The 21,915-nt window shown below is 35.3% G+C and overlaps 5 protein-coding genes across 10 annotated transcripts; 1 reads left to right on the forward strand and 4 right to left on the reverse strand.

The window, feature by feature from the left end:
- Positions 1-1,421: 1,421 nt before the first annotated feature.
- On the forward strand, positions 1,422-2,637 carry LOC128920173 (fibrinogen C domain-containing protein 1-like). Of its 2 annotated transcripts, XM_054226777.1 has the most exons (4): positions 1,422-1,511; positions 1,572-1,657; positions 1,725-2,294; positions 2,358-2,637. In XM_054226777.1, the coding sequence occupies exons 2-4, from the start codon at positions 1,581-1,583 to the stop codon at positions 2,488-2,490; spliced, it is 780 nt and encodes a 259-aa protein (XP_054082752.1). In that variant the 5' UTR covers positions 1,422-1,511; positions 1,572-1,580; the 3' UTR covers positions 2,491-2,637. The 2 variants fall into 2 exon arrangements, with proteins under 2 accessions (XP_054082752.1, XP_054082753.1); XM_054226778.1 differs by lacking the exon at positions 1,422-1,511 and having other exon boundaries at positions 1,554-1,657.
- A 1,688-nt stretch (positions 2,638-4,325) lies between these two features.
- Positions 4,326-6,280, reverse strand: LOC128919754 (fibrinogen-like protein 1). 3 transcript variants are annotated; one of them, XM_054226780.1, is made up of 5 exons: positions 6,045-6,141; positions 5,521-5,817; positions 5,363-5,448; positions 4,583-5,296; positions 4,326-4,517 (listed from the first exon to the last, which is right to left on the reverse strand). In XM_054226780.1, exons 2-5 carry the CDS (start codon positions 5,614-5,616, stop codon positions 4,379-4,381), a joined length of 1,035 nt encoding a protein of 344 aa, XP_054082755.1. In that variant the 5' UTR covers positions 5,617-5,817; positions 6,045-6,141; the 3' UTR covers positions 4,326-4,378. The 3 variants fall into 3 exon arrangements, with proteins under 3 accessions (XP_054082755.1, XP_054082756.1, XP_011189545.2); XM_054226781.1 differs by lacking the exon at positions 5,521-5,817 and having other exon boundaries at positions 6,045-6,280; XM_011191243.3 differs by having other exon boundaries at positions 5,521-6,145.
- Positions 6,281-7,186: 906 nt separating this feature from the next.
- Positions 7,187-8,548, reverse strand: LOC105216644 (microfibril-associated glycoprotein 4). Its single transcript, XM_029043131.2, has 4 exons — positions 8,394-8,548; positions 8,221-8,315; positions 7,442-8,155; positions 7,187-7,377 (listed from the first exon to the last, which is right to left on the reverse strand). Exons 1-4 carry the CDS (start codon positions 8,487-8,489, stop codon positions 7,218-7,220), a joined length of 1,065 nt encoding a protein of 354 aa, XP_028898964.2. The 5' UTR covers positions 8,490-8,548; the 3' UTR covers positions 7,187-7,217.
- A 3,146-nt stretch (positions 8,549-11,694) lies between these two features.
- Positions 11,695-13,427, reverse strand: LOC128920174 (ficolin-2-like). Its single transcript, XM_054226779.1, has 4 exons — positions 13,242-13,427; positions 13,082-13,176; positions 12,311-13,024; positions 11,695-12,241 (listed from the first exon to the last, which is right to left on the reverse strand). The coding sequence occupies exons 1-4, from the start codon at positions 13,335-13,337 to the stop codon at positions 12,112-12,114; spliced, it is 1,035 nt and encodes a 344-aa protein (XP_054082754.1). The 5' UTR covers positions 13,338-13,427; the 3' UTR covers positions 11,695-12,111.
- Positions 13,428-14,959: 1,532 nt separating this feature from the next.
- On the reverse strand, positions 14,960-21,047 carry LOC114804500 (ficolin-2-like). Of its 3 annotated transcripts, XM_054226783.1 has the most exons (6): positions 20,881-21,041; positions 20,705-20,799; positions 20,541-20,633; positions 19,910-20,476; positions 18,691-19,851; positions 15,882-15,965 (listed from the first exon to the last, which is right to left on the reverse strand). In XM_054226783.1, exons 1-5 carry the CDS (start codon positions 20,974-20,976, stop codon positions 19,713-19,715), a joined length of 990 nt encoding a protein of 329 aa, XP_054082758.1. In that variant the 5' UTR covers positions 20,977-21,041; the 3' UTR covers positions 15,882-15,965; positions 18,691-19,712. The 3 variants fall into 3 exon arrangements, with proteins under 3 accessions (XP_054082759.1, XP_054082760.1, XP_054082758.1); XM_054226784.1 differs by lacking the exons at positions 15,882-15,965; positions 18,691-19,851; positions 19,910-20,476; positions 20,541-20,633 and adding exons at positions 14,960-15,139; positions 15,205-15,810 and having other exon boundaries at positions 20,881-21,047; XM_054226785.1 differs by lacking the exons at positions 19,910-20,476; positions 20,541-20,633; positions 20,705-20,799; positions 20,881-21,041 and adding exons at positions 14,960-15,139; positions 15,205-15,810 and having other exon boundaries at positions 15,871-15,965; positions 18,691-18,833.
- Between the last annotated feature and the right edge of the window lie 868 nt (positions 21,048-21,915).

The raw sequence follows: 21,915 nt of genomic DNA on the forward strand, positions 1-21,915 counted from the left end.
AAGAAGAAGAAAAATATTCTATACTGAATTTCTTCAAAATATCTGCGAGATTTACTTCTATTTTCGGTAATAAATTTATTAGAAGTACTGACATATTGAACATAAGGACCGTTCAAGCTCCAATCAGATTCTGTGACACCAATGAAAATCAGAATTGGTTTGCCATTCTGACATTTAGCAAATCTGTCTTGGATTCCACAACACCCTTGAATACGAATCGATTTTCATTGAAATTTGCCGAGTAGTTTCGAAGATAAGGTTTTGACCCATAAGTGGACGGAGCCGCGCTCATTTCAAATTTTGTATACCAATTTGGATGCAGTTCTGCTGTACCTTCTTTATGATGCAACTTAAGTTTTCTGGTGTTTTTCATTACTGAATTAAAGCATTTTTAGTGGTTTTCAACATAACATTTGTATGGGAGGTGGGCGTGGTTATAATCCGATTTGCTCCATTTTTAGGACTGTATAAAGTAATACCTAAAAGAAACGACAGTAGAGTCCATATAGCTTTAGTAATTTACAAGATATTTACAAACAATGCAATCCTTTGTGGTAAATTTTATAGGCTTTATTTATGGTTCAGTTATGGCACTTTATGTGTTTTCGGTTCTCGCCACTTTATGGGCGTGGCAGTGGTAAGTCCATTAGCCCACTTTCAATACCAACCGTCTCATGGTTTTACGCAAGTTATCGCTTGCACAGACGGACGAACGGACAGACATCCGGATTTCAAATCTACTCGTCATCCTGATCACTTTGATATATGTACATAACCCTATATCTAACTCGTTTAGTTTTAGGTGTTACAAACAACCGTTTTGTGAACAAAACTATTATACTCTCTTTGCAAAAGTTGCGAGAGTATAAAAATTGTACAAACTATTTCCATGTGTAGAGCAGGAGCGTAACCCAAACTGTCGGATTTTTTCTCCCTACTTCCAAAATATTCGTTTACTATTTTATACGAAAACGTGCTCTTCTAATAGAAAATATGTCTTTAAGAATATATTTTTAGTCTTGCAATAAATCATTCAATAATAAATTATAATAATATCGTAGGACACATATTCCGAGTAAATAAACTCTTGACCCGCTCTGATAACAAGAACTTCATACACAAATTTGACAACAATTTTATCACCACTTCTTAGTAATTTAGTCTTGGTGTTTTCCCTAGTTCCGAGTGCGAGTTTAGCTTCTTACAGTCGTCAATTTCGCATTCAGTTCAATTAAAATAGTAGTGAATGGCGCATCGTTTCATATTTTTGTCCATTTTGTGTGGACATCTTTTGTATACAGTGAATTGTTCGACATCTAGCGAAAGTAGCCCCATTGAAGCGGTATTTACCTTAAAAATATAATTTGTATTCAATTAAAGTAATATTCAATTTTATTTTTTTTGCAATTCATTCAGCCATTTCTCGTCTACGTTTGTGATGATGATTTATTGATAAGCGCGGTCAACAAGGTGGAGCAACTAAGCCTCAAATTAGAAAATTCTAATCGACGGTAGGAACTGAATAAATGACTTTAAAAATTTTCTTGTAATATTTTTCTATTACTCCCAAGCATGCATTAATGGCAATGAAGGAGCAACTTCTAAGTGATTTCAAAACGAATCTGGAATTATTTTATTCTAAAATTACAGCTAAGTGGTAGGCAGATGACATTTATTTTCTTAATTGCTACAGTAATCGAAAAAAATGCGAATACTTATTTCAGTAATGAAGAAGCAGCCTCTTCTGTAACCGAAAAGCCCTCGTCCTGTACTGAAGCTATGCGTCTGGAAAACGGCGAATATGCTGAGAGTGGCGTTTATGAAATTCACTTGCCACAGTTCCTCCACCACGCTTTCAATGTGTATTGCCTTCGTGACCCCGAGGGCGGTCAGCCATGGACTATAATTCAACGTCGCCAAAGTAACGACACCGATTTCTATCGTGGATGGATTGAGTATGAACACGGTTTCGGCGATTTGAATGCGAATTTCTTCCTCGGCTTGGATAAAATACATGCGCTGACACATTCGCAAACACATGAGCTTTGGTTTCAATTAGAGGATTTTCAAAACGAAACGCGATTTGCGAAGTATGATAGTTTCGCCATTGGCAATGCTGAGGAAAAATATGTATTGAATGTTCTGGGGCAATATTCGGGCACGGCAGGCGCTTCTTTCTCAGAACAGCAGGGTGCAAAATTCACCACAAAGGATAATGATAATGACAGCAAACCCGATAAAAATTGTGCGGTGCAATACGCGGGAGCTTGGTGGTATCGGAAATGCCATCACTGGTAATAATTGCCACATGTGTATTATCAATACCATCTCATTTTAAATTTAAATATCATTTACAGCAATCTAAACGGTCTTTATTTAGTTGGAGAATTTCCACAGCATCAGCACGGTAAAGGTATGGTCTGGGAGTACTGGAGGGGTTATCGTTATTCATTAAAATATGTACACATGGCAATTAGACCAAAATATTAATGCTGAAATATTTTGCCTGATAAAAGGAGCATACACGAAACGTAACATAATAATTAAATTAAATATCACCGAAGTTCTTTATTTACGTATTTCTTGGCTATTAATATGAATTGCATTTGGCAATCGATTGCAGCGAACGAAATTTTATTTTTTGTTAAAGTATGTACCTAATACGATTATTACAATATTTTTTCGTTTATTTTATTCCAAAATTATAATATTCAAAATATACATACTTAATATATTCCGCAGTATCTCTTCCTTTTCATTATTAGTGCATGATTTTCGTGTATATTTCAACTCTTATCCTTTGGTATATATACATAACTCCTATTTAGGTTCATTATAAAGAGAAGGGTTTGTTAATATGTTTTAAAAATATTTTCGATTACTTTTTGGAACAATTTGTGCCGTCAGCAATGAACGTTGTTCCGGTGTAAATCTATTGTTAAGTCAAATATAAAAACAAAATTTTCTGTTACTGAAGTGTAACTGAACATTAGATAAAAATATTAAGGACTTACACAATTCTTGTTGCAGTGGAGTCGCGATAACAATCCACACATTCGCACGTCTAAAATATATCAAAAATTGGACAACATATAACATCAGGGATTATACTTTACTCTTAAAAGCCTGATAACTCCGATCCACTCAAAATTTGTATATGTATTATAATTGTCGGTTACAAACAACATTTGTTCTACGATTTTTTCTGGGAGGTCCTTTGAGGAACCACTAGGTGCTCATTAGAGATATATTTTTACAAAAAATCCACATTTTATTGATACATATGTGGCCAATCGTGCTCGATCTCCTAAAACCACAACCTTACTCCGTGCGTCGTTACGAATAGAAATGCGTTACGCAAGAGAATTGCGTTTTTATATACGGTATTCAAAATAGAATTTCTTATATCAATATGATTACTTAACTTTTTAACTTTTAATTTTCAATGATAAAATTTCCTGCAACCAGCTGTTAGTGTTAGTTAGTTAGTTATTAGAGAGGACTCATGTAATGAAGTTCTGCGATCAAATCTCTGACAGAAAAATCTGGTTATTCTCGATTAACTCTATCTAAGTCGTTTAATTTTAGGTCTTAAAAACAACCGTTATGTGAACAAAACTATTATACTCTCTGTACAACATGTTGCGAGAGCATAAAAAGTGTACAATATAACCTCATAGGTTACATACAAAGTTCAAATTGCATTATGTTTTAAATTAATTATTTGAATATTCGAGTGTGAAGATAAACTTTCAAGCAAATACAGAACAATATAATTAGTTTATAGTTCTCAAATATTGAAGTCTATTTATTTAATAAAGTAAATAATATAATTAAATTCCTATAAATGATATATGGCTTAATATCTTCTTGCTCATATGTATGTACTTACATATGTATGTCTTTATTTGTAAAAAGACTATTGCTTTTTAGCTCCAAATGGTCAATTTATATTTTCTGTTTTCTATTTTATGTTTGATATTTTTGGAAAATGCTCTGTTAAACACATTATTTTAGTAAATCATACTACAAATATACCTTATTAGCTTACATTTTTTGACAAATTTTCGACAAACGCACAAGTTTGAAACTCGTAACCGCAATACAGAGTACTTTCATTGCGAAGGGAAAGAACAATTGCGTTGAACGAAATTTACGATTCGATTGTCGCATTTACAAAGTATATTTTTTTTGTGCGAGAATTTTCACTTACGCAACGCGTTTTCAATCGCAACGGATGTAACCTGAACTTAAACAAGCAATTCATAATAAATGTCTGTATGTCATCTAGTTTCCCCACTGAATTAAACATTAAATATTGCAAATATATTTAAAAAGGAATGCTATAGAAGTACTTTTATTTATTAGGAACACATTTTCAGTAATAATACTTTGGCCTTATTGCCATATGTATATATTTCAATGAGTAAAGATCTCCATGCCAGACATACCACACCAGACCTTTACCATACTGAACTCTCGGAACTTCTCCACCCAAATATAGACCGTTCAGATTGCTTGAAAATGGAAAAAAAAATTTAATATGAGTAGAAATGTAAAATACACATATTATAATTAATACCTGCGATGACAACTCTTATACCACCAAGCTCCCGTATATTTAACTGCACAATTTCCACCGTCTTTGTCATTATCACTATCTTTTGTGGTGAATTTTTCACCATAGTGATAAGAGAACGAATCACCTGCTGTGCCTGAATATTGACCCAGAACACTCAACTCATATTTATCCTGTGCATTGCCAATGGCGAAACTATCATAATTTGCAACACGTTTTTCATTCTGAAAATCCTCTAATTCAAACCGGAGTTCATGTGTTTGCGAGTGTGACAGCGCATGTATTTTATCCAAGCCAAGGAAGAAATTTCCATTCAAATCGCCGAAACCGTGTTCATACTCAAGCCATCCACGATGGAAGTCGATGTCGTTGCTTTGTCGACGTTGAATTATAGTCCATGGTTGGCCGCCAGCGGGATCTCGAAGGCAGTACACTTGGAAAGGGTGTTGGAGGAATTGTGGCAAGTCTATTTCATAAACGCCGCTCGCTGCATATTTGCCGTTTGCCTGACGCATAGCTTCAGTACAAGATGAAGACTTCTTGATGACAGGGTGAGCTGCTTCCAAATTTTTGTTTTCTTCTTTAATTGAATACAATTTCATACTTTGTTCGATTAATGTACGGATGGTTGCTGTAATTTTCAATTCAAATAACTCCTGGTTGGTTTTCTGTTCACGTAGAAGTTGCTCCTTCATTGCCATTAATTCACTTTGCAAGCTTAAAAATATACCAAAAAAACAATTTTAAACCACATTAATATTCAATGAATAAATAAAAAATTACCGTAGATCATAATTTTCCAATTTGAAACTAAGTTGCTCCACCTTGGTGACCGCGCTTTTCAATAAATCATCATCACATAGAAATGGCTAAGTGGAATGCCGGAAAAAAGAAAATTTTAAACTGATTTAGATAATAAAATATATATTAAAAGTAAATACCGCAACATTGGGGCTAGTTTCGTTAGTTGTCAAACAATTCACTGTATACAACAGAAGTCCACACAAAATGGGCAAAAATATGAAACGATGCGCCATTCTCCACGATTTAAAGCAAACCGTATACGAAACTGTTGACTTTATTGCACTTGAATTAGTAAATGTCTTATTTTTTAAATTTAATTACGCTTATTCATCAATTTATTTGTTATCAAATCTGTATATATAGTATACTTTTGCACTTATTTGTCGTTGGATTTTTATTATTAGAGTGGGGTCAATAGAATACTCGTATTAGCACTGAAGTGAAACTTAACTATTCCGGAAAGGCCTGACTGATGCACAAATCTATCGAAATTTACTATAGTCTTGACAGCCACCACGTCTTATTATTACTAACTTATTTATACTTAAGTAACTTTACTTTATTATTTCCACGAAAATTTGTGAAAAAATTACTTTGTCTTATAAACTTTTACAATGCTAATGCTCTATGATCACTTTAACATATGAACATTTTTATATACCAAAGCTCGAGAATTGACACTGAATTCAAACCGACAATTCAGCACATACAAAATCTGCCCGAAAATTATGCACAAATGTAGAAAACGAAGCGCCATTTCTTGAAACTGAAGTCTGACTGAACGTTAGAGATACAAATAAAATCCGAAGAAGGCTGAGATGTGCCGACTTGAGAGTAGACCCGAGCCAGCAAATTACTCACACATGCATCCGAGCTGAGCTTAACTCAAAGAGCTCACTAAAATGCCATATCAATATTAAAATTATCTCTATTGCACAGATGATATATGTATTAACACCTAAACACATCTAAGCAACACTTATAATCTGCAATTCAGACGTTTGCTTTTTAAAACAACATGTGAATGATGAATTCCAAAATGTTTGACCAAAAAAATTATATCCATAGATGTCCTTATTGCACTGATTTTCTGTATGTTTCTATTTGTAGCTTAGATTTCAATTTAATCTCAATCTCAATACCAGCGTCCCCAATGTTCTAAGTAACATGTGCAACAAGTTTTATCAAGTTATCTGAATTTGATAGACTCAAATTTTACTCCGACCGACAGATATACGGTTTTCAACTGATTTCATCATCCTCAGCATTTATGCAACATCTTGCGAGAGAATAAAGAAAAATTACTGACTTAAACATATCAAAAATCAATTAAAACATTTACTGTGGTTGGGGGTTTCTATATTGCGGCATCGCTCTTTAAAAATCGGACCTTATATTTTCAAGGCCAAAAATATCGAACAACAGTGCCTATGAAAATTCGTTGTCTAATAATGTGTCTCTGTGCCACAAATACATCTATTATACCCGAAATTAGGTTTTTCAAACATCCGGCAAAAAAAGTTCGGTTACACCCGAACTTAGCCCTTCCTTATTACATATAATTATATCTACGAAAATGCTTAACTTTAATTCAATTGTTAACAAATCGGCCTAATATAATTCACCACGTACACCATATGCCTCAATGTAAATTGTTAATTGACTCACCCTCATCTTTTGGCTATCTATCTATCTTTGGTCTATCGTTAAAATTGCAACCTGGAAAACAACGCCGTATATGGTTGTTATAAAATTGTATGTCGCATCTATAGTATTTAGCCTTATTTAAAAGATTCCACAAAGTTTTCTTTGTACAATATTTATGCAAACAATTTCAATTATTAAGGAAGGTATTTAAGTAATAATACTTTGGCCTTATCGCCATATGTACATATTTCAATGAGTAAAGACTTCCATGCCAGGTATACCACACCACACCTTTACCTAACTGAGCACTCGGGACTTCTCCACCCAAATATAGACCGTTCAGATTGCTGAAAATGGAAATACAAATTTAATATGAGAAGAAATATAAAATTCATTTCTGATAATTATTACCTGTAATGACAACTCTTATACCACCAAGCTCCCGTATACTCCACCGCACAATTTTTATCGTCTTTGTCATTATCACTATCTTTTGTGGTGAACTTTTCACCACGATGATAAGTGAACGAATCACCTGCTGTACCTAAATATTGTCCCAGAACAGTCAATTCATATTTATCCTGAGCATTGCTAATAGCGAAACTATCGTACTTAGCAAATCGCGTCTCGTTTTTAAAATCCTCTAATTCAAACCGGAGTTCATGTGCTTGCGAATGAGTAATGGCATGTATTTTATCCAAACCGAGAAAGTAATTCGCATTCAAATCACCGAAACCGTGTTCATACTCAGACCAGTCACGATAGAAGTCGGTGTCGTTGCTTTGTCGACGTTGAATTATAGTCCATGGTTGGCCGTTATTAGGATCAAAAAGACAATAAACTTCGAAAGGGCGTTGGAAGAATTGTGGCAAGTGAATTTCATAAACGCCGCTTTCTGCATATTTGCCGTTTTCCTTACGCATAGCTTCAGTACAAGAAGAGGGCTTCTTGGTCACATGGTGAGCTGTCTCCAAATTTTTGCTTTCGTCATTACTTGAAGACATTTTCGTATTTTGTTCGATTAATGTACGGATGTTTGTTGTAATTTTCAATTCAAATAATTCAAGGTTCGTTTTCTGTTCACGTAAAAGTTGCTCCTTCATTGCCATTAACTCACTTTGCATGCTTGTAATAATGAAATTAAGTTTTAAGTCTAATTAATATTCAAATCATATTAATTTAGTTCTCACCGTAGATTATAATTTTCTAACTTGAGGCTCAGTTGCTCCACCTTGTTGACCGAGCTTTTTAATAAATCATCATCACAAAGATAGTTTATAAATGGCTAAATCGATTGCGGAAAAGAAATTTAAATTTAATTTAGTATTATATTAATAAAAATTTTTTTATTAAAAGTAAATACCGCAACATTGGGGCTAGTTTCGTTAGGTGTCAAACAATTCACTGTGTACAAAGGAAGTCCACACAGAATGGACAAATATATCAAACGTTGTGCCATTCTCCACGATTTAAAGCAAACTGAATACGATTGAGAGCCGATGTTAAGTGAATATGCATCTTATTTTTATGAATTAATCACTCTGTTGAGTCTGATGATGCTATTATTTTGTTATCAAATCTCTGTTGACAGTTACATATGTACTTTTTTGTCGATGGTTTTTATTATTAGAGCGATTCGTAGAATTTTGTAGTTGTATGATCGATACATAAGCATGCACACAAATACATGTGAAAGGTTAAATATGAACACTGTCTCGGCCAGAGAGCACCATTATCGCAAAAGAAAAAAAGGTTCCCATTTAGCAAAAAAAAATGTTTTCCCATCATTACACAGCGCCCGCTCACATTTCAGACGTGACCACAACCAACGTGGACAATTTAGACTACGAACTGTTGTTCTAACCACCTTGGTCTTCAGATTTTATATATAAAATTATTTACAAATTGATATCACATTATCTCAATAAATTTTTTTGGAGTGAATGTCTTTGCACACAAACTCCTCAATCATATGCTGTACATATGGTTACTCTAATTCAATGAGTTCAATTAGGTACCCCATCCAAACTTTGGATATATAATATAATAAATATAGCCCGGACTTGCGCCAAGTGATTACCACTTGTTCCTGTCCATGACGAACGCCCTTGGTGGTGTAAAGTTGAACTCAAAAGAGGCTTGCGAAATGTGGTTGCCTGAGTTCTTCGCAAATAAGGAGGAGGATTCTACTAGGGGAGTATTATGAAGTTGCCGTCTAGATAGAAACATATTATCGAACGAATCGGCGTATATTTGAACTAAATCCGATCACTGTAACACTTTTTATAAAGTATTGAATAAAGTGCAAAAAAGCGGAAGAGAGATATTTGACAACCTAATATATTAGCTGAAGAAAAAGCAGCACTACTTCCGATTTTAATATCTCGATAGTGTTATACCAAATTATAGTTGTACTTTGTACAAGGCGACCTAATATCCCGACATGATAATTTTTAAATCGGTTGAATGGTTTGTGGAAAGATTTCTGTTGGTAACGACAAGTAGAGTTGAAATCCGGATGTCTGTCTATCCATACGTTCGCGCTGCGGAAGACTGCCAAACCCACAATATGGTGATAATCGAAAGCCTATAAAATGCGCTAACTAAGCTATAAATAAATTTATGAAAGTCGGTTTTGTACAGAGGGCCACACTAAGGAGAGGTTCACACTAAGGAGAGGATCAAATTATTTGGATGAAAGTTCTTTTGGATAGTGGACCTAGCCTACTACAAAGTTTTTTGTATATATCACAAAAACTACTGAAGATATACCAAACGAGTTTATGAAGGCATTTCCTTTAGGCATTTCAATATGCAGCATGAATGACAGAACTCTTGTAATAGCCACGCCTACCTTGCATTCAAAAATTTTCTTAGAAACTACTAAAATTGCTTTGATTCAGTAAGAAGAAGAAAGTAAAGTTTGTATTAAAAGTCTGCACTCATATTCTTCTTCTTGACTGGCGTAGAAACCGCTTACGCGGTTATAGCCGAGTCTACAACAGCGCGCCACGCATCTCTCCTTTTGGCAGTTTGGCGCCAATTGGTAATTACAAGTGAAGACAGGTCCTTCTCCACCTGGTCCTTCCATCGGAGTGGAGTTCTCCCTCTTCCTCGGCTTCCATCAGCGGGTACTGCATCGAAAACTTTCAGAGCTGGAGCACTTTCGTCCATTCGAACAACATGACCTAGCCAGCGTAGCCGCTGTCTTTTTATTCGCTGGACTATGTCTATGTCGTCGAACAACTCATCATTCCATCTTCTACGGTATTCGCCGTTGCCAATGTTTAAGGGACCATAAACCTTCCGCAAAGCCTTTCTCTCGAAAACTCCTAGTGCTGTCTAATCGGTTGTTGACATCGTCCACGCTTCTGCACCATAAAGTAGGACGGGAATGATGATGGACTTGTAGAGTTTAATTTTTGTTCGTCGAGAGAGGACTTTACTTTTCAATTGCCTACTCAGTCCATAGTATCACCTGTTGGCAAAAATGATTCTGCGTTGGATTTCAAGGCTGACATTATTATCGGTGTTAATGTTGGTTCCTAGGTATACGAAATTATCTACAACTGCAAAGTTATGACTGTCAACAGTGACGTGGGAGCCAAGACGCGAATGCGCTGACTGTTTGTTTGATGACAGGAGATATTTCGTCTTGTCCTCGTTCACCACCAGACCCATTCGCTTCGCTTCCTTATCCAGGCGGGAAAAAGCAGAACTAACGGCGCGGGTGTTGTTTCCGATGATATCAATATCATCGGCGTACGCCAGGAGCTGTACATTCTTATAGAAGAATGTACCTTCTACATTAAGCTCTGCAGCTCGTATAATTTTTGATGCTGGAGTTAAAGAAGTCACACGATAGAGAGTCACCTTGTCTGAAACCTCGTTTGGTATCGAACGGCTCGGTGAGGTTCTTCCCGATCCTGACGGAGCTTTTGGTGTTGCTCAACGTCAACTTTCCATATACCACAATATTACAGTCCATCTGATTCGTTCACTTCAAATATATAAATTTAACATCAATGAAGATATCGGTACGAATCTTTGCCCAAATTCTGCATTTAAAGTGTGGCAATGCCTATCTAAAAATCGCTGAAATCGGAAAATCCCTTTTCTAGACCTCAGTTACCGAAAATTAGGACCGCAGTGCTCGTACCAATTTGAGACTATCAGCAACTCTATCAAATATTCTATAGTTTTATTATTATTATGGTATAAATATAATTTGGTATTAGGGGTTGGAAACATTGTGATGGTACCAAATTCAGTTGTAATCGCTTGGTGCTACAACTAGTTCACCTCTACGGTACTATATCGCTGAGTAACTTTGGTCATTAAATGAATGATTGTATTTTATTAAATAGTTAACGCACTTGTATTAGTTCCAAGCATAATGGTTATATGCGAGGGGAAGGAGCTATCAGCCGATTTCTTTAAGCGTGGGCTTTCCTCTTATAAAACTACTACGATATCAGATACGAGTTTTGTCTTTTAATTATTTTCTTATATATTTATAAGACATAATAGTAATCTAAATAATACTTTTTCATTCTTGAAACTTCTATAGAATATCTACCAGAGATATAGAAACATCAGCGAAATTTTCTTCTTAATTCGTTTTCATAATAATTATACGCTGATGACCTTCTTGAGGTACTTCTTTTCTAAATTCATTTCATTAATCCACACTCACTGAGAAATGGTCACATCGTGCATTATCAACTTTTTATCAAATGCAAAATGCTGGTTTTAAAATATTTTCGTTTGTTTAAATTTATATAGATTATCATTTTTTTTTAATTTCAATTGAAGAAACATATTTGAATTATTTTAATTTTACACGATTTTTCAAGGTTGTGGAACAGATACCCAAATTTACATATCAATCGGGTATTTTTTACACGATTTTGATTTACACAGTTTTCTTAGAAACATTCCTACCGTTAAAAAAAGATTTTATTGTAGTTTGAACTACTCTTGATCCTGGAGAAATAAAATCACTATTTTCGAACTCAAAAGCGATCAAAATTAAATTCAAAAGCAATATGCATAATAGGAACAAATATTTAAGTGAGATACTACGTTGGCCTTATCGCCATGTGAACATATTTGAGTGAATAATAAAGTCCACGCCAGGTATGCCACACCATACCTTTGGCATATTGTTCTTCTGTTAAAACTCCTTCTAAATATAGTCCATTCAGATTGCTGTAAATTATATTTAATTTAATTTGAGATGGAATAGAAATAAGTTCATATATAGAAGTATACTATTACCTCGTATGACATGCATTATACCACCAAGCTCCCGTAAATTTTACCGCGCAGTTCGGATCCCATTTATCATTATCACTATCTTTTGTGGTGAATTTTTCACCACGGTGGCCAGTGAACGAATCATCAGCCGTGCCCGAATATTGACCCAGAACACTCAACTCATATTTTTCCTGAGCATTGCCAATGGCGAAACTCTCGTACTTAGCAACACGTTTCTCATTTAGAAAATCCTCTAATTGAAACCAAAGCTCATGTGTTTGCGAATGTGTCAGCGCATGTATTTTATCTAAGCCGAGAAAGAAATTCGCATTCAAATCGCCGAAACCGCGTTCATACTCAATCCAACCACGATAGAAATCGGTGTCGTTGCTTTGTCGACGTTGAATTATAGTCCATGGTTGGCCGTTATTAGGATCAAGAAGACAATAAACTTGGAAAGGGCGTTGGAAGAATTGTGGCAAGTGAATTTCATAAACGCCGCTCGCTGCATATTTGCCGTTTTCCTTACGCATAGCTTCAGTACAAGAAGAGGGCTTCTTGGTCACATGGTGAGCTGTCTCCAAATTTTTGCTTTCTTTATTACTTAAAGACATTTTCGCATTTTGTTCGATTAATGTGCGAATATTAGCTGTAATTTTCAATTCAAATAATTCTAGGTTCGTTTTCTGTTCACGTAAAAGTTGCTCCTTCATTGCCATTAACTCACTTTGCATGCTTGGGAATAATGAGATTAGCTTTTAAGTGATATTAATATTAAATACCTCTTCTTACCGTAGATTACAGTTTTCTAATTTGAGATTCAAGTGCTCCACCTTGTTGACCGCGCTTTTCAATAAATCATCATCACAAAGATAGGTGAGAAATGGCTAAATGGATTGCAGAAAAAAGGAAATTAATAAAAAAATATAAAATAAATATTAAAAGTAAATACCGCTACGTTGGGGCTACTTTGTATAGGTGTCAAACAATTCACTGTATACAAAAGATGTCCACACAAAATGGACAAAAATATGAAACGATTTGCCATTCTTCACGATTTCAGTCAAACTGAATATCAAATTGATGTCTGTATTGTAAATACTCGCACTTGAGTGAATAAACGTCTTATTTTCTTGTGATTTTATTGCATTGATGAGGGAATTTATTTCTTATCAAATCCGTGGCGGGGGTTTTTATTACCAGTGCGGGGTCAATAAGTTGGATTTAAAAAGTGCAAATGCGCTGTTTTCGAGGTACGTAGAGAGTATGAGATTTTTTAAAATATCTGTTCATCTTTAAAGTATTCGGTGTGGACATTCTAACATATAGCGCATTTTGCATATACAGTGATCCCCGCTTAAGCGTCCCCCCGTTGGAATGACTTTCCCGCTTAAATGCCTGTAATATTTAAGCCACAAATACAAAATTGTTTGCAATTTTCATAACAATTATCGAAAGGAAAACATATACATAGTTTTGTAATGTTTTTTCCCATATTTATTGTTATTAATAAGAAATAAATGTAACTTTCATTCTAAAAGAAAATATATTAGATCGAAGTATTTGAAAAAAGCTTGGTAAGTACCTCGAGGCACATAAGCGAGATTCATTTAAGTGCTTTTCTCGCTTAAGTGTCTCAAAAGTCTTGCATGTTAAGAACTGACACTTTGGCGAGGATTACTGTAGATAAAATACAACCGTACCGTCTTCATTTCGTTGGTACATATTCATTTATTATTTCTAAGTAAATATAGATAAAAATCTCAGTATGTAATGTTAATCGTAAATAATTAGACGAGTTCCGTAATTAGTTTACTATTATAAACATTTTGTTAAATCTGTTACAAGTTTAATTGAAAATAAGTAAATAAATTTCAGAATTATACTGATATTAACATAAACAAATGTATATTTAAAGCAAACGTTTTCAGTTAGTCCGCGAGAAATAGAGACCGATTTATAGAGTTTATAGAGAGTTACTACTCGTTCTTAGACTCGTCCTTTAACATATTTTTTATGCACAAAGCTCACAAAGAAGCGAATTACAAATTTAATGACAAGCAAACTGACTCAAGATAGACTGCATACTTTTTTTGACCATTAAATTTGATTATTCGGCCGGCTATTAACAAGCCACGCACTGGGTTTACCACACCGCCCGTTATACCACTGCAACAACATCTCGTACTGCCACGCTACAACAATTGCATCAAAAGTTACATAAAAAAAAAGTAGTCTCAGTCCTCTATCCCAATGCAACACACTACACACAAGCACCACACCAGCAAGCAATGCCTGAAACACATCAATATAATAGACACACACCATTCACCACATCTAACTGCACATCACAGACACACGATATTCACCACCTTATTAAAAGTACAACACTAACACACAATATTCACCACAACATAGAAATCCCAAACACGATTAATCAAATCTTATATCAAACAAACCCCTCTCCAGAGTGAAGAAAAAGATTGTCTCGAGAAAGTTTCCCAATAATATATTCAATGTACAGAAACTGTCATCAAAACCTTTGTTATTAATTTCTTTCGACTTTATTTATATAGCATCAGCATCATTTATAGCCTAAGTCCTGCACTCAGATACACCTTTGTTAACACGATTAATACTGCATCGCTTACAAACGAAACACAAATGGAACTCACTATCATCAAAACAAATGAATTTATTACAAAAATATTTCAGTAATAATACTTTGGTCTTATGGCCATATGTACATATTTGAGTGAATAATAATGTCCGTGCCAGGCATGCCACACCACACCCTTGGCATACTGATCTTTCGGGAATTCTCCACCTAAATAGCGGCCGTTCAGATTACTACAAGTGATTTATTCGTCTATAAAAGAAACCTCATAGAATGGTAAATGAAGGAACATTCTTACCTGGCATGGCATTTCTGATACCACCAAGCTCCCGTATATAACACTGCACAGTTCTCATTATTTTCGTCATTGTGACTATCTTTAGTGGTGAATTTTTTGCCACGGTGAAAAGTGAACGAATCACCAGCTGTGCCCGAATATTGACCCAAAACACTCAACTCATATTTTTCCTGAGCATTGCCAATGGCGAAACTCTCGTACTTAGCAACACGTTTCTCATTTAGAAAATCCTCTAATTGAAACCAAAGCTCATGTGTTTGCGAATGTGTCAGCGCATGTATTTTATCCAAGCCGAGAAAGAAATTTCCATTCAAATCACCGAAACCGCGTTCATACTCAATCCAACCACGATAGAAATCGGTGTCGTTGCTTTGCCGACGTTGAATGATGGTCCATGGTTCGCCGTCATTTGGATCACGAAGGCAATATACACTGAAAGGGCGATTTATGAAGTCAGGCAAGTGAATTTCATAAACTCCGCTCACTGCATATTTGCCATTTGCCTGACGCATCGCTTCAGTACAAGATGAGGGCTTCGTGGTTGCAGGGTGTGTTTTTACTTCACGTAGCAGCAACTCTTTCATTGCCATTAATTCACTTTGCATGCTTGGGAGTAAAATAGAAAAATATTAAAAGAAAGTCTTTAAAGTCATATTAAGTTCTCACCGTAGATTATAATTTTCTAACTTGAGGCTCAAGTGCTCCACCTTGTTGACCGCGCTTTTCAATAAATCATCATCACAAAGATAGGTGAGAAATGGCTAAATGGATTGCAGAAAAAAGCAAATTGAAATTTATTTAATTTAACAAAAATATATAAAATATATAATTAAAGTAAATACCGCTACATTGGGGCTACTTTGGATGGGTGACGAACAATTCACTGTATACAAAAGTTGTACACACAAAATGGACAAAAATATGAAACGATGCTTATCGATCGATTTTTTTGTGTTTTTTTTGTGTTTGTGTTTGTTTGATTCTTATTTTTTGTGATTCAATTACTCTCAAGAGAGAATTAATTTGTTATCAAATCTGTATATATACTTATGTACTTATTTGTCGGGGGTTTTTATTGCGGGGTCAATTTAGCTTCAGTTTATTAGCACTCAAGTGTTACTTAACAACTATCGAAGCGCATTTTTTGTTGTCTGATCAATGCAATGGCTAAAATACGAGTACTGTCCCATAAGTGGGCGACGCCACGCCCATTTTACATTTTGTAAAAAAAAGCTGAGTGTAGATTCCATCTGCCATTTCTTATGTGAAATTTAGTGTTTCTAACGTTTTTCGTTAGTGAGTTAACCCACTTTTAGTAATTTTCAACCTAACCTTTGTATGGGAGGTGGGCGTGGTTATTACCCGATTTCTTTCATTTTTGGACTGTATTAAGAAGTGGCTAAAAAACACGACTGCAGAAAGTTTGGTTTATATAGCTCTCTTGGTTTCCGAGGTATGTACAAAAAATCTATTTGGGGGCGGGGCCATGCCCACCTCCCCAAAAAAATTACATCCAAATATGCCCCTTCATAGTGCGATCCTTCATATCAAATTTTATTTCCATAGCTCTATTTATGACTTAGTTATGACACTTTATGTGTTTTCGGTTTTCGCCATTTTGTGGGCGTGGCAGTGGTCCGATTTTGCGAAAGCAACCTTCCTATGGTGCCAAGAAATAAGTGTGCCAAGTTTCATCAAGATATCTCAATTTTTACTCAAGTTACAGCTTGCACAGACGGACGGACGGACGGACAGACATTCGGATTTGAATTCCACTCTTCACCCTGATCACTTTGGTATATATAACCCTATATCTAACTCGTTTAGTTTTGGGTGTTACAAACAACCGTTATGTGAACAAAACTATAACATTCTCTAGCAACTTTGTTGCGAGAGTATAAAAACGTTAACCTCGGCTGTACCGAAGCTAATATACCCTTCACAGGTGCATTTCTTTTAGTAACTATGTGTTTAAGCAAATCTAAAGACGTAAGAAAAAGTAAGTAAAAAAAAAGAAAACATTTTACTAATTCTTTTTAGCCGAGTTGTTTGCTAGAAACATTAACCGATCTGAACAATTTCTTCGGAGATTATATTATTACCTTAAGCAGTAATCCATCTCAAATTTCGTGAAGATACCACGTCAAATGTGGAAGTTTTACATACAAGCCATTGATTCCGATCGTTCAGTTTGTATGGCAGCTATATGCTTTAGTGAACCGATTTGAACAAATTATTTCTATGAACAATAACTCACACCAAATTTCGTGAAGATATGTAGTGAAATGCGGAAGTTTTCCATACAAGCCATTGATTCCGATCGTTCAGTTTGTATGGCAGCTATATGATATAGTGGTCCGATATCGGCAGTTCCGACAAATGAGCAGCTTCTTGAAGAGAAAATAGCATCTGCAAAATTTCAAAACGATATCTCAAAAACTGAAGACTAGTTCGTATATATACACACTGACAGACAGACAGACGGACGGACATGGCTAAATCGACTCAGTTCAACATACTGATCATTTATATATATACTTTATAGGGCCTCCGACGCTTCCTTCTGGGTGTTACAAACTTCGTGACAAACTTAATATACCCTGTTCAGAGTATAACAATATAACAGAAAAGAGCATTCTTCTAGGTCTTAGTTTCTTAAATAAAAATGTATGTTAAAAGAAGGAAGAAAATTAAAAGTAAGTATATTAAGTCAACATCACAAAGTTTCAAAAGACACGCCACATTGTCTACAATTTGAATAATGTGTCGCATTTGCTATTTGATTTCATAATTTTTATACACTGATGGTTTTCTTATCTACCCGGTGTGTATAAATAGATTATTACACATATACTTGTCGAAAAGTTCTGTTATGTGAATGAGTTTCCTAATCCAGTCTAATTTAGAGTCCAACCGATTAATCGGCGTTGGCATCGCCATTGGCAGTGTAGGCTAAAAAAATAAAAAAAAAGTGTTTGTTCAATTCTTAGCCTATTCTTTATATATCTTTCGCCTGTCACTTAAATCAATTTTTTTTTATTTTCAGCTTATTAAAAATAGTTAGATTCATATTTCACGGTCCCATTGTTGACAGTACAGGTTGATATTAAGTTTGACCTTAGGGTATAGCTCAAAGTTAATTATTATCTGCCAAACCCACCAAAACCTGCAAAATCTTCATGACTGTCAGTTCTTACCGGTTCATCGCGAAACGAGCACGACGCTTAACGTTTCCGTTGCTGAATCACTCAAGAAATGTATCGAAATTGTTTCAATTAGAAGCGATTCGATTCGATGTGACAGAGATACAACTTCAGCATCAAAAATACCGATCGCCATCGGCCGATGCTTTGCCAATTGTCGATTAATCGGCATCAGCCCATCGATCGATATGCAAATATGTACTAACTTTTTGACAAATGAGTATGGCTTATAAACTTTTATAATGCTAATGGTCTATCATCACATCAACATAAGAACATTTACCAAAGCTTGAGAATTGACTCTGAATTCAATCTGACAATCCATTGCGTACAAAATCTGTCCGAAAATTATGCACAAATGTATAAAACGAAGCGCCATTTCTTGAAGCTGAAATTTGACTGAACGTTAGAGATACAACTAAAATCCGAAGAAGGCTGAGATGTGCCGGGTTGAGAGTAAAGCCCAGCAAATAAATTACTCACACATACATCCGAGCTGAGCTTAACTCAAAGAGCTCACTAAAATGTCATATTAATATTCAAATTATCTCAACACTAAGCACATCTAAGCAGCACTTATAATCTTCAATTCAGACGTTTGCTTTTTAAACTGAGTTATCGTTCACCGGGAAAATGTAATTCGGTCAAATTTTTTATAAGCTTGCAGCCTATTGTACATAGTTTTGTTTTCCAGTGGACTTTACGAACATTTTAATCCATACCGTATGTCTGTGGCCAATGGTTAGGTAGGTAAAGTGGTTGTCAAATGACGCACCTAGGCCTTTAGGAGGCCCATTGTGAATCCACCGTGACTAAAGCCCCTTACACTACAATGTCCTCTTTGAACCACTCTGTGGCTTTTATGAAGTTCCTGTACAATGCTTTGCATTCACATAGAAGATGCACAACACTATCTTCTTCTTCTATTTCTTGGCAGCTTCTACAGTAGTCATTGTTTGGTAACCCCAGTCGGTCGGCTTCCAATAAGACAATGACCAGTTAGCACTCCCACTAGAGTTCTTATGTCCTTTCTTTTAAATTTCAGTAGCCGGTTCGTACGGCCTTTATTCCAATTAGGTCACGTCTGCCTGCTAGTTGAACAAGTCATAGATTCTATCCACAATCTATCTCCGATATAATTATATACACCACAATGTTTGACTTTTCCATGTTATTGTATTATACTATATTTCATCCCTTTGTTTTAGTTAATATCACACTTATCTCTACACAAATTTATACATTAAATTAAAGCGCTAAGGAATCAAAATAAATTATATTCAATATTTAGGTCAGACAAGTAATTCAATAATCATATTTTGGTCTAATCGCCATATGTACATATTTGAGTGAGTAATAGTATCCACGCCAAGCTTCCCACACCACACCTTTGGCAAATTGATCTTTCGGAAACTCTCCTCCTAAATAGAGACCGTTCAGATTGCTGAAAGTAAAAGTACATATGGTTTAAACTGGAAGACTAAATATCAGTTCAATGTTACCTTGCATGACATTTCTTGTGCCACCAAGCTCCCGTATATTGTACCGCACAGTTCTCAGTATTTTTGTCATTATGACTATCTTTAGTGGTGAATTTTTCACCACGGTGCGCTGAGAACGAATCACCTGCTGTGCCTGAATATTGTCCCAGAACACTCAACTCATATTTATCCTGAGCATTACCAATTTCGAAGCTCTCGTACTTAGCAACACGTTTCTCATTTAGGAAATCCTCTAATTGAAACCAAAGCTCATGTGTTTGCGAATGTGTCAGCGCATGTATTTTATCCAAGCCGAGAAAGAAATTTCCATTCAAATCACCGAAACCATGTTCAAACGCGCGCCATCCACGATAGAAGTCAGTGTCGTTGCTCAGTCGACGTTGAATTATAGTCCACGGTTCGCCGTCATTCGGATCACGAAGGCAATACACATAAAATGGTTGTTGTAGGAATTGTGGCAAGTGAATTTCATAAACACCGCTCGTGGCATATTTGCCATTCTCTTGACGCATCGCTTCAGTACAGGATGAGTGCTTTTTGGCTACAGGAGAAGCTGCTTCTTCATTACTGAAATAAATATTCGTATTTTTTCGTTTGCTGTAGAAATTTAACAAAATTATTAACTGCCTACCACTTAGCTGTAGTTTTAGAATCAAATAACTCCAGATTCGTTTTTAAATCTCGTAGAAGTTGCTCCTTCATTGCCATTAATTCGCTTTGCATGCTTGGGAGTAATAGAAAAATATTAAAATTAAACAATTTTAAATCGTATTAATATTCAATAACAATCCCTACCGTAGATTATAATTTTCTAACTTGAGGCTCAGTTGCTCCACCTTGTTGACGGCACTTTTCAATAAATCATCATCACAAAGATAGGTGAGAAATGGCTAAATGGATTGCAGAAAAAAGCAAATTGAAATTTATTTAATTTAACAAAAATATATAAATTATATAATTAAAGTAAATACCGCTACATTGGGGCTACTTTGGATGGGTGACGAACAATTCACTGTATACAAAAGTTGTCCACACAAAATGGACAAAAATATTAAACGATGCGCCATTCTCAACGATTTCAAACAAACTGAGTAAGAAATTAATGATTGCAGTGTAAATACTCGCACTTGACTCCAGTCAAGTCTTGTCTTATTCTCATTATGATTTAATTACTCAGTTGAGTCGGATGAGGGAATTATTTGTTATCATATTTGTGTTGATACTTACATATGTATTTTGATGTCGGTGATTTTTTGGTATTAGAGCGTATTGTAAATACTTGAACTTGAGTGAAGAATCGTCTTATGTTTTTTTTGATTTAATCACCCTGATGATGCGATTTATTTGTTATCAAATCTATATATATATTTGTGTACTTATGTGTGGGGGGTTTTTATTATTAGAGAGGATCGATGTTATAACAGTGCTGAAATTGTACTTACAAATACGGAAGCGGATATTTACATGCCTCATCGATAATCATATATGCTCACAAGTACCGGTGAAATGATTGAAATACGAGCACTGCCCGATAAGCATTTAGTCTAACCAAATAATGGTACCAGTATCGTGTTGAGAGCGTCTGTCGTTCCATAATTGTTTTTTGTTAAACGCATGCAAGTGCGCTGTTCGTGAATTTTAGAAAATTCTAAAATGGTTTGTTGATTTTTTCTTGATTTTGGGTGAGACTTAGCGCAATGAAGTCAATTTTTGTGTTACGGTTTGGTCGCACTTCGGCTTTCGATGGGTCACGCTCAGTTTATGTTATTATATTGGCAAACCAACTATTGAAGATATACGTGATAGCTCCGATAAATGGCATCCCAATAGACCACATGGGTCATCCTGCATGATATATGGGGCATGACGTCGTTGAAATGGTTGCCACCTGTCCTCCCTTTGGATAACAAGCGCAAATGTGAGACCACTTCACAGTTGCGTTTGATATTCTTTAAGTGCAATTCAATAGAGTTTCTGCATACTTCTTTATCGTCGTCGAAACTTGG

Source organism: Zeugodacus cucurbitae, chromosome 3 (genome assembly GCF_028554725.1).
Source record: "Zeugodacus cucurbitae isolate PBARC_wt_2022May chromosome 3, idZeuCucr1.2, whole genome shotgun sequence".
NCBI classification, from domain to species: Eukaryota; Metazoa; Arthropoda; class Insecta; order Diptera; family Tephritidae; genus Zeugodacus; species Zeugodacus cucurbitae.

Excerpts from the sequence above, each read along its gene's own strand:
- LOC128920173 (XM_054226777.1), top strand. The coding sequence starts at position 1,581 with ATGGCAATGAAGGAGCAACTTCTAAGTGATTTCAAAACGAATCTGGAA. Across the intron at positions 1,658-1,724 it reads TCTAAAATTACAGCTAAGTG|TAATGAAGAAGCAGCCTCTT; the intron begins GTAGGCAGATGA and ends TACTTATTTCAG. Across the intron at positions 2,295-2,357 it reads TATCGGAAATGCCATCACTG|CAATCTAAACGGTCTTTATT; the intron begins GTAATAATTGCC and ends TATCATTTACAG.
- LOC128919754 (XM_054226781.1), bottom strand. The coding sequence starts at position 6,140 with ATGGCGCTTCGTTTTCTACATTTGTGCATAATTTTCGGGCAGATTTTG. Across the intron at positions 5,297-5,362 it reads TTGGAAAATTATGATCTACG|CTTGCAAAGTGAATTAATGG; the intron begins GTAATTTTTTAT and ends TATATTTTTAAG. Across the intron at positions 4,518-4,582 it reads TATAAGAGTTGTCATCGCAG|CAATCTGAACGGTCTATATT; the intron begins GTATTAATTATA and ends TCCATTTTCAAG.
- LOC105216644 (XM_029043131.2), bottom strand. The coding sequence starts at position 8,489 with ATGGCACAACGTTTGATATATTTGTCCATTCTGTGTGGACTTCCTTTG. Across the intron at positions 8,316-8,393 it reads AAACTAGCCCCAATGTTGCG|CCATTTATAAACTATCTTTG; the intron begins GTATTTACTTTT and ends CAATCGATTTAG. Across the intron at positions 8,156-8,220 it reads TTAGAAAATTATAATCTACG|CATGCAAAGTGAGTTAATGG; the intron begins GTGAGAACTAAA and ends CATTATTACAAG.
- LOC128920174 (XM_054226779.1), bottom strand. The coding sequence starts at position 13,337 with ATGGCAAATCGTTTCATATTTTTGTCCATTTTGTGTGGACATCTTTTG. Across the intron at positions 13,025-13,081 it reads TTAGAAAACTGTAATCTACG|CATGCAAAGTGAGTTAATGG; the intron begins GTAAGAAGAGGT and ends ATTATTCCCAAG. Across the intron at positions 12,242-12,310 it reads TATAATGCATGTCATACGAG|CAATCTGAATGGACTATATT; the intron begins GTAATAGTATAC and ends TATAATTTACAG.
- LOC114804500 (XM_054226783.1), bottom strand. The coding sequence starts at position 20,976 with ATGGCGCATCGTTTAATATTTTTGTCCATTTTGTGTGGACAACTTTTG. Across the intron at positions 20,800-20,880 it reads AAAGTAGCCCCAATGTAGCG|CCATTTCTCACCTATCTTTG; the intron begins GTATTTACTTTA and ends CAATCCATTTAG. Across the intron at positions 19,852-19,909 it reads CACAAGAAATGTCATGCAAG|CAATCTGAACGGTCTCTATT; the intron begins GTAACATTGAAC and ends TTTTACTTTCAG.